At 44.8% G+C, this 11,176-nt stretch overlaps 1 protein-coding gene across 3 annotated transcripts in view; it reads left to right on the top strand.

Moving 5' to 3' along the window:
* The first annotated feature begins 972 nt into the window (after positions 1–972).
* Positions 973–11,176, top strand: part of rpp40 (ribonuclease P/MRP 40 subunit) — a 31,324-nt gene continuing 21,120 nt past the window's right edge. The window contains exons 1-8 of one of the 3 annotated variants that reach the window (XM_083658927.1): positions 973–1,212; positions 1,542–1,659; positions 2,441–2,509; positions 2,856–2,951; positions 3,765–3,887; positions 4,587–4,752; positions 7,714–7,848; positions 8,256–8,470. In XM_083658927.1, coding sequence (XP_083515053.1) covers positions 1,096–1,212; positions 1,542–1,659; positions 2,441–2,509; positions 2,856–2,951; positions 3,765–3,887; positions 4,587–4,752; positions 7,714–7,848; positions 8,256–8,454 — 1,023 coding nt within the window. In that variant the 5' untranslated portion in view covers positions 973–1,095 and the 3' untranslated portion in view covers positions 8,455–8,470. Of the gene's footprint in view, positions 1,213–1,541; positions 1,660–2,440; positions 2,510–2,855; positions 2,952–3,764; positions 3,888–4,586; positions 4,753–7,713; positions 7,849–8,203; positions 9,194–11,176 lie in introns of those variants that run through there. The other 2 variants (XM_083658926.1, XM_083658928.1) reach the window with 2 other exon arrangements.

Raw genomic sequence — 11,176 nt, forward strand, 5'->3', positions numbered from 1 at the left:
GACCTCTGGGCCGGGGAAGGGTCCACTCACACGCCGCTGTTAGGTCCTCTGTGAGCGGCTGCTTTTAGCTGCTGTGTCGCTGTCCTGGGCTGGCCGTGTAGTGAAGTCCACTTTCCCATGCTCGTGCCCCGGAACGCGAGCGAGCACTACTACCCCGGTGTCCAGCGCGCTCCCGCTTCACGAGGGCGCTGAGTGCGCGTGTCAGTGGCCAGAGGAGGGAAGGGTTAACATCTTTACAACATAGAGCTAGTAGAACATAGACTTAAAAAAAGTTTTCCAATATTGGATAACATGATAATTTAATATATAGATAATATAGTTTGGTCTCCAAATGGAGGACAAGAAAATTTAGTCTGGAATAAACATATTATTTTGAAGAAGAAAAAACTTCATACACAAACAATAAATTCAAATTAGAACAAAAATATAAAAGTTTTATATTCAATATGCTTAGCAAGACTAAGAAGTCTTACTCATAACTTTTATTGAGGTACAGCAGCTCTGCCCTGCGGCTATCTTTTCCCATCACCACCTCGTTCTCTCCTCCTTCTTCTTCTCCTCTCCTCACAACACCACTCTCCAACTCTCCTGCTATATCCGCAGCGCCGTCTAGCGGCCGACTCCAGGATATTACCCAAACATATGAACAGATGACGGTATATTCGACAATACTAGTGTAACCGACGTGTGTGTGTCAGTGAATGAAACAGTCCAAGACGTTCTGGGTTTTTACTAATAACTTTTAGTGAGGTAATTAGGGTACAAGACTGAGGTAGCAATACAGATCTCCCCAAAAAGATAATTTACCAAACATTTTCGACAATAGATATGTCATCAATTGAGGGAGTGTGGCTCTGAAGGGAGTAGGGATAGGGTTGAGAATCTCTGCATCACACGGAGCCTTTACTTTGAAAAACCGTGAACCGGAAGCACTTGTTCTGACTGACGGTAGCTCTGCAGTTTTGTGCGGCTCTCGGATTGCTCTCCTCTGCTTTCCAGGCGAGGCAGCAGTCAACTCAAACGAACTTCTTCTCTGAGCTTCACACTGAACTGGTTAATAACGTTAACATGGACTAAGAAGACTGAAGTTATAAAATGTGTTCAGAGCTGGAAAAGACATCGAGATCTCTGCTGGTCTGCGAGAAGAGCAGCTTCCAGGACGAGAAGTGCCGCGTGAGCGCGCAGGTGGAGCAGCACTACTTCAACTATAAGGTCAGTGACGTCACAGGCTAACTAGTAGCTAGCTGCAGCTGCACCACTGGACGTTTTCACCATCACAACTGATTCTAGATAAGATGCCACCACGTTAAAAGGACTTACAAATAAAAAGGCAATTACAACAAACTTTATTTTTGATAAATATCACATGGACTGATGATGACACATTACACTGGACTTTTTTAGTCTTTTTTTGTTTTTGTGTTGACGACTGTCAACACCAGTTAGCTCTCTTGTTTGTTTGTCTGTCTCTCACTCAGGTGTGTGTGTGTGTGTGTGTGTGTGTGTGTGTGTGTGTGTGTGTGTGTGTGTGTGTGTCTCAGGTGTCTGTGCTGCTCCCCGGCTGTAGCTCCGCCCCCTCTCTGAGCAGCTTCAGCAGCTTCTACCTGCTCAGAGAGCTGCCTCTGTACAAGCTGCTGCTGGACCCACAGCTGCTACAAGGTGTGTATACACACACACACACACACACACACAGCGTTCATACAAGTAGGCAAATGGTAAATGGACTGCATTATACAGCGCTTTTATTTAAAGGGCTTTACAATGTGTCTACATTCACCCATTCACACACCGAGGGCGGCCAGCTGCCACGCAGGGTGCTGCCACAGCCATCGGGAGATATTTAGGGTTCAGTGTCTTGCCCAAGGACACTTCGACATGCAGACTGGAGGAGCCGGGAAACGAACCACTGACCTTCTGAATAGTGGACGACCCACTCTACCTCCTGAGCCACAGCCGCCCGGAATATTGAAATAATTTAGGTTACTATTAACCTAAATGATTTCATAATTGTGAATTAGATATAAACAGTGGATGTTACACACACTCCCAACGCAACTACTGGAGACAAAAGTCCTTCTCCTCTCGCGACTCTGACTCCAGCTTGAACTCTGAACGAGACCTTTTTTAGAACAGGGACACGAACACCAAAAAGGATCAGCCTACCAAGACGAGAGCCCTACCTGACCCTACCCTGCAGTCCATTTATCAGGTCTACTTTTGATTTGGATAATTACACCTACTTTGATCAATTTCACACAAATGATGGAAAATTCTGCAATATTCCATGTTCATGCATACAAACAGGATGATGACAATGGCAGGTCGACAGATAAGACAAAGCCAACAGACAGTATCCACTTCTAGGGCTGGCTTAAAAAAGAAAATCAATGTGTGTGTGTGTGTGTGTGTGTGTGTGTGTGTGTGTGTGTGTGTTTTGCAGGCTCAGTGTATGGTTTGTCGTACAGAACCAGGATCGATGAAGACAACTGCTCCGCTCTGCTGCCCAATGGTGACACAACACACACACACACACTTTTGCGTGAATTCATTTCAGTTTTTCTCTGTGCCGCTCAGAGCTTGTACTGACTTCCTGCCTGGATTCCCACAATCGCTGCCACAGAAAATAGAGCAGATGGTGAAACGATGGCAGCAGGGAGCGAGTCGCCCGTGCCGCCATGCCACCTGCTTCTGCTATTCCAGATACAGACTTCATGAAGAACATTCAGAGCCGAGCAGCTACTCACATCTGTAACCATTAACCTGTCTGTCTGTCTGTCTGTCTGTCTGTCTGTCTGCGTGCGTGCGTGTGTGTCTAATCTGTTTGCCTGCCTGCTTGCCTGTCTGTCTCTCTGCAGGTCGTCTGGTTCTGTCTCTGGATAAAGACTCGTATGAGTTGTTGGGCGTGGTGGGGAAGCCTTCAGCGTTCGGCCCCCGAGCGGCTGGACGATACGGTCAGAGAACTAATCAATAACTCATCAATAATCAATAAAGATCAGAATGTCCATCAATCGACCGCTCTGAAGTCCCCAACTCTGAACCGATTGCTGTCATTCCCCTTGCTCTGTATCCACAAGATCCATTTTATGCACAAATAGAAATTTGAGCTATTTTATATGAGTAAATGGGATCCGTTCCACTGTCTGCGTGTGATCTGCCATCACTGTATCACAGCACACACATTCAAGCCTCTCTCTCTTTGTAATTGTTGTCTGTGAGCTTCTGTAATGCTGCTAGTTTTCATTATAAAATGATCAGTGTTGTAGAGTAATTCAACTTGATCTGTGTCTCAAACTCTGCTGTGTTGGGTCCTTGAATATGAGATTTAAAAAAAAGTCTTAAGTCCTTAAAAAGTCCTTGAATTTGAGGTTTAATAAGGTGTAGGGCCCCTGATTACATTTTAAATAAGTAATGTCAATTTTACAATATGGCCTTAGTGTTTTACATTCCAAAGTAAAATAATAATAAAATAATAACATAATCATATCATTTGTTGTTCAACAACAACAACAACACTACTAGTAATAATAAATCAGTTTTCTCACACTTGATGGCATGTTTTTAAAGAAGAAGACAGTTAACAGGGCATAAAACCACTGATCTGTTGATCTGTACTAATCAAGGCTCCAGAATGTAACAAGGCATCAGTGCTGAAAAAAGTTTAAATTGAATCCTACCTCTGAATGTTACTGCAGTATTATTGTGTGTGTGCGTGTGTGTGTGTGTGTGTGTGTGTGCGTGTGTGTGTGTGTGTGTGTGTTTTGCAGTAGTGTCTGTGGACTTGACGGACAGCAGCATGGCTCCAGGGGGGCGGGGCTACCAGCGGCTCCTGACCGGCCTGAAGTCACGACTTCCACTAAAGACAGACTTCCTGCTGTCGCATCACCCCGGTAACGCCCACTTCCTGTAAACATTGCAGGACCAGATATGTTTCCCCCCCTGGAAATACGTCTGAAAAAGGGGCGTCGTCTTATATTGGGGGTCTAGACTTTAACATGTGATTTTCCCTTCACAACAACACTGAGGCAAACACTGAGGCACTGTTAGTCTCTCTCCCACCGCAAATCACAGACACACACAGACACTCCAGAATCTCTCTCCGCCTGCATTTGTTACCTGCTCTGATCCGTGAGGTCGCTCCTCGTGAACAGACAGGCAGACAAGGGCTGAGTTCAGTCCTGACAAACAAAACAACAAAATGTTTGTTTCAAATGGAAACGCGTGGTGGGTTAAACACCCTGTGGTCTTATGCAGATCCACTGAAGCACTTAGCAAGTAAATGCCAGGCGTGGTAACTATGGAAGCATAATCCTAGCTCTTAATTTTTCACTTTTAAAGGTGTCAATTTAATCTAAAAGACATTGAAGATATTATTTAAGAGAGTTAAAAACAGCTTAACTTATTATTCAATGTGTTTTAATTTTCAAATAAAATGATTTACTTTCTAAAAACAAGATTTGGCCTTCAAAAAGTCGTTTCCAAAAATGAGGGGCGGTCATCTCTTATAATCAGGGTCATCTTATATTCTGAATATATGGTAGTATTAATTATTATTAATAATAATTAGACTGTGCTGTGTCCCTGTGCAGCAGGGGGCGCTGCTCTCCAGAGGCTCCTCTCTGGGGTCATGTGGAATGAACTCTCTCCTGAGGTCTGCAGCCGCACCCTGTCTGACCTGCTCTGCCCCACCCCAACGTCATGTGACCCACACAGCTTCCTGGAGTGGCTGGGGGCCGTGGAGGTCGAAGCCAACTGGTAAGACGCCATCTTGTTTACGTTTACACCGAGCTCACCAACAAACATCAAAACAAAAGTTTACACCCAACTCACCAACAAACATCAAAACACATGAACTGAACCTGTTCGTCACGTGCATAATGAGTCTGTTTCAGACTGAAAACATAGTTTGTCTAAGATGACAGGTTGAGAGGCGGGTCATAGTATCATGTCAATGATTTTATTTGACAATTCTGGGGACTGGATTGGGCTTTGGCCAATCCTGGCGTGTTCCGCCTCCAAATCGAGTGTGATTCAGTGTGTTGTGGCGCTCCCCTTGGGAAGAGCCTTTTGACGGGAGGTTAGTGGCTGAGTGGAGCTCAGCGAGCCGCAGGCAGCCAGCTGCCTTCTGCCTTCGTGTTGCCGAGCGGAGAGTGCAGCACGTCGGCCTGGAATCTCCGAAATGCAACCCCTGACAACCAAGCTCTCGGATGCACGCGCCATTATCGCTGCTATAATGATACGATATCCCTGGAATGCGCGTTTTAACGAGCCAGTTACATTTCTTTGCATTCTTAGAGATTATAGTTTTTTGTTCATGTTTCTAACAATTGGCCAAGTTAGTAGTTAGTTTATGGGATAGGAATTCTGCCAGATGACAGGCACTAGGTGCCATTTTCTATTTCATTTGGAAGAGAAAATTATCCTGAACTGAAGATTTGATTGACAGCTGCATGTCGTGATATGATTGGTTGAAATGGGGTAGAAATTTGATAGTCCTAGGTGACGTCAGCAAACTGTACATTACTGTTATCAATGAAATCTTGAAAAATGAACTTTTGATGTGAAAAAGTGTGAAAAACTAAAGAAATTTGATTGTTGTGATTGTTTTGCATTCATTATTAAATAGGTGCACTGCATACCCAGGTATTTGAACTAAAAGAGAATAAAAGTCATTTTTGGGTTCAGCTCGACTTTAAAGTCCCTGGAAACCAAAAATAAATATGCACTTTGAGTTCATCACACCATAGAACGTCGCAAAGTACGAGCAGCTGCTCCACCTGTTGAGAGCTGCTGCGTGTGCATTGGCGTTCAAATATACATACTTCAGCATGCGCTGGGACGCGTCATCAGTGATGTTGACTGGGGTCGCAAGGTGTTTCGGGTCATTCCAACATCATACGCCCTCGCCCAGTAGACCCGGCCGAGGCCGATTAAGACCCCGACCCGCATCCCAGAAGCAGCCGCTCACGGATCAGCCTTCCTACTCTGTCTGCAACGCTGCCCGCGGAAGGGTTGATCACTCCCAATCCACTGCAATAGAGCCAGTGCTACGTCGCAGCATTGAAAGACCCTTCGGTGCATGGAGGCTAAGGCATTGTGGGTTGTCTCCCAGCCGCTCTCCTCCTTCGTCTTACTATGTTAGCTATGTTTAGTTAATCATACAGTAGCCTACACTATAACCTACACAGGTTCATCATACAGTAGCCTACACTATAACCTACACAGGTTCATCATACAGTAGCCTACACTATAACCTACACATACAAATATTCATTTAGGCTGTTTAATAGGAGGAGCTGGGTGGTAATAGGAGCTATTTAATAGGAGGAGCTGGGTGTAAATGTAATTTGAGCATATTTTAATACAACTCAAATTGTGCTGATGGGATTATTTTTTGGGGTCAGGGTAGGACCATCTTCCATGTTGAAAACAGTGCCCAATTCAGCCTCCCTCTTTTTGAAGCCTATGCGGAAATTGCATTCTTTCAAATGGCCAGTGGGGGGCGCAGTTTGTGTACCACTTCCCAGGAACATGCATTCAACTCTAGGGGAAACGAGCCAACTTCTCTCTCGGTCTTTGTCTTAAATAAACACTTTCCAAATGAGTTTATGGTCTGAAAAAACAATTTCAAGTCTTTTTCATGCTCTCTTTCTAAATTATTGCCCCATTTCGAGGAAAATTGACGACAAACATTGGATAATAAGAACAGTAATACTTCCGACCGGTAGAGGCAGCAATGTGCCGCAAGGCATCAGATAGCAAGTAATAGTTAAGCAAATTATCAGAAAATAGTGTTACTTTATGATATTTTAATAATGTTAGTAGACACACATAACTATATAGATCATACCATACATCTAACGTTCATAACATGGCGGACCATTTAATGTTATCTATACTGTTAGATAAAGCCTTAAGCCTTCTTCTCTGTATTCAGACCCGAATTAAAAGTGGAAACCGGAGTATGTTATAAATATAGTCACGTTATAAACAACTAACCAATGCTGGGGGTCCATATGGAAACAGTGTTACTCGAAATGGTTAAAAGTTAAATCAATTTGGTCATTCAGTGGCGTTTTACTGCAATGTAAAGTAAGTAACGTTAGCCGCTAGCATTAGCCAAAGTAGCTGACTACCCATAATGCATTACAGCGATAAGAGAGACAGGGCAAATTCGGAAACTCCCCCGGCAGCCGCCCCCTCTCCCCGTACTTCCGTGTAGAATTAATCGAGTCAACCAATCAACGATGAGCAGGAAGCGGGAGATTCGCCTAGTATCCTAACAGAGCGTGGTCATCACACTGCATCCTAACAGAGCATGGTCAGACGTTTGTGTTTTCTTGTGATCAGACATAGGTTTATACATGTTATTTATTTACCTTGACAGTTTCGACGAGTCAACTCTCGTCTTCTTCAGAAGCAGTCACACTGACAGCTGGGTATGACGTGTCGGCGGGGCTGTTGGGTCTGTCGGTCCGGCCACGACACGTCATAGTGGGCATGGCCGGCCTGGCAGACCTGACGGCTCAGCTGGGCACACCGCCAGTTGCTTCAGCAACTGGCGGTGTCTGATCACAAGAAAACACAAACGTCTGTATGTATAAATGAAGACATGATGAACATCATTGAACTATTAAGAGCGTGGTCAGCCACCAGAGCAAACGACGTTGAGTTAAAATGTGGTCATTCTGACACTCGTTAATTCTTTGATTACAGTAACAACGACTCCAGCAGCTTTCTGTCGACGTACGTCTGCCCAGAGCCTGGAACACTGCCATGCCAAACCCTGAGCTACACCATCACCGGCCTGCTGCTGCCCCAAGACATCTACAGACTGGTCCAGGAGCTGAGGTGGGCTACCTGAACACATCTGTATGCTAGTCTAGTAGATGATGTGGTGGGCTACCCGAACACATCTGTACTAGGTAGGGCTAGGCGGGCGAAATAGCAAAAAAATCTTTCAGCATAAAATATTTCATATCAGTAATTATTGATCATTTTTAATAGCCTATTTCTTTTTATAAAGACAATGAGAAAAAAAGGATGATTTCAACCACTTTATTTGGAACCGCCCTATTTCAGGAAATTATGTCACACAGGAAAGTATGTCAGTTAGAGGACTTTTACTTTGCACTTTATAATTTATCATTTGATATTGTTTTCTGTTTGCTCATCTTCTGCTGTTGATGTGATTGCTGCGCTGCAGACTGAGAACCACTGGGCTTAAGCTAGTAGAAGATCTGTTCTTTGGCCCTCAGGCGGAGCTTGGAAGGGTCTGAGGCGCCCTGGGCCGCGCTGACGGTGCACGGCTTCGCAGACAGCCCGGTGTCCTGGGGGGGTGCCAGAGAGCATGGCTTCCTGAAGGGAGGGGAGAACTTCTACACTCTCCTGCTGTCACATGACCACAGCTACCATCTCTACATGGCAACCGGCGCCCATGACGGCTGTCCGCCATGACAGTGCGCCACCGCAGGTCAGCTGTGACCACAACCCAGAGTCCAACATTAGCACCAGCTACATGCTGGTAAAATAGAGTACCGCAGGGATGATGTATTTTTGTAGGCCAAGTTGCCAACTGAGCTAGTCTCACACACACACACACACGCACTTCTGCTTCTTTTGTGTCAAAGTCAGTTGGATTTCTGTATGGGGATTTTGGTTAAATGCATGAAATAAGGTCTGTGGTTAACAAAAGTTTATGAAACAGTGAGGTTTGTGTTCAGCAAGATTATATATGGATTAGAATATGGGAATCTATTGTTGCTTCATCTAAGAACCCAAACCATCAACAGATACATTTTAATTTGATCCATAGAACCTATCGTGAAACATGTTCATTCCCCAATCTGTGACCGGTGTTCAGATAATCTGTCTGGTTTATTTATGCATTTTGGGATTGCAGAGAAATTGCCCTTTTTTGGGAAAAAGTGTCTTTTACTTTATCAAAGCTTTTGAATGTTTATATCCCTTGCTTTCCTACTATCTTGATTTTTAATATGTCAACCCTAGATCTGACACACTTGCAGAGGCGTTTACTACTAGCCGGGCTAACTGCTGCCAAGATGTTAGCTCTCCGTCACACACAAACATATACACAGTGGATTAACAATTACCTCAATGTGTTAAGTATGGAACTCTACATGGTGCCAATGAAAAAACCATCTTAGCCTGGACACAAATCCTAACTTTAATAGAGGCAGTGTACAAACATCCTTTAATAGAGGAAATGTACAAACATCCTTTGAACTAGGCTGACAAGTCTTGTCGTGTGTTGTTTATTGTCTTTCAGTATGGTGATGATGCAAAGATCTGTACTGTTACTGTATTAGAAACAGTTTCTACATACGTCTGTATAGAAACCGTTTACAAACTTTGGGATGTGTAATGGACCAAACTAGTATGGATGCAGATCACTTTCTTTTGAGTATTTTTCGGGAGATCTGGGGTGGGGGCGGGGGTCGGTCACCATGAATTAATGGGTTATGGTCCTCCAGCACAGTTTGAGATGTAGTCAGAATAAGGTCAAAGGTCAGCCACGTTCCTGCTCTCAGCAGTTTATTCTCAGTATCATGTCTGTCTCTAATGTGTCATTAAAAAACTTGACAGCTTTACATCATCATTACATCATCAGCTCGGCTACAAACAGGGAAAGCGCAGATAATACACCATACAGTTGGTGAGTACTGATGAGCCACCATACTGGAGTCTGTCCACATCATCCAGTGAGCTGTAGTGGTGTCTGTCCACATCACCCAATGAGCTGTACTGGAGTCTGTCCACATCACCCAGTGAGCTGTACTGGTGTCTGTCCACATCACCCAGTGAGCTGTACTGGTGTCTGTCTACATCACCCAATGAGCTGTACTGGAGTCTGTCCACATCACCCAGTGAGCTGTACTGGTGTCTGTCCACATCACCCAGTGAGCTGTACTGGTGTCTGTCCACATCACCCAATGAGCTGTACTGGTGTCTGTCCACATCATCCAGTGAGCTGTACTGGTGTCTGTCCACATCACCCAGTGAGCTGTACTGGTGTCTGTCCACATCATCCAGTGAGCTGTACTGGTGTCTGTCCACATCACCCAGTGAGCTGTACTGGTGTCTGTCCACATCATCCAGTGAGCTGTACTGGTGTCTGTCCACATCACCCAGTGAGCTGTACTGGTGTCTGTCCACATCATCCAGTGAGCTGTAGTGGTGTCTGTCCACATCATCCAGTGAGCTGTACTGGTGTCTGTCCACATCATCCAGTGAGCTGTACTGGTGTCTGTCCACATCACCCAGTGAGCTGTACTGGTGTCTGTCCACATCACCCAGTGAGCTGTACTGGTGTCTGTCCACATCATCCAGTGAGCTGTAGTGGTGTCTGTCCACATCACCCAGTGAGCTGTAGTGGTGTCTGTCCACATCACCCAGTGAGCTGTACTGGTGTCTGTCCACATCACCCAATGAGCTGTAGTGGTGTCAGTGTTTTAGTCAAGTCACTATATCTCAAGTCCAAGTCAAGCCTTGAGACCCCAGTGTTCGAGTCCCAGTCAACAAAGAAGAGTCGAGTGAGTCCTCATTAACTGAGTCAGAGTCCGGGGTTACTGAACATGAGTGTGAATCCACATGTAGGTGGAACACGTGTCTGCCCCTGCACAAAATTTAATCATGTCACAGTATTAATATAGCTATCAATATCTTATTATGGCCTCTTACACACACACACACACAAGTCTTTATCAATGAACAAGTCCTCGTCTCCAACGCCCGAGTCCCAATGCATGAATGCTAGAGTCCAAATCGAGTCACGAGTCCAGGAATCAGACTGGAGTACAACACAGAACCACAGCCTGCTGTTCACTGTAGCATCCCAGTTTAAAACATGAACTGGAAGGTGAATTCATCTTTTCACACGAAGAAATTCATGTGAAGTGTTGGGAATATGTTATGTTACTGGAATTATGTTGACTGACAAAACAAATAAACTGGAAGCAGAAACTCAGAAGTGAAGTTCCTCTCAGAGAAAACAGACAAACATCTGGAGCGCTGGAGGTACCATATGTGTTGGGGGTCCTGCGTGTATAGATGATGTCATGTCACGCGTTATGGGCTGTACGTCTGAACAGCCGTCAGAACGAGTGACGTTAGCTAGATAGCAATGTGTCCGTGCTAGCAAGCAAGCTAATATTAGAAA

The sequence above is a fragment of the Poromitra crassiceps genome (assembly GCF_964638095.1).
Source record: "Poromitra crassiceps genome assembly, chromosome: 23".
NCBI classification, from domain to species: domain Eukaryota; kingdom Metazoa; phylum Chordata; class Actinopteri; order Beryciformes; family Melamphaidae; genus Poromitra; species Poromitra crassiceps.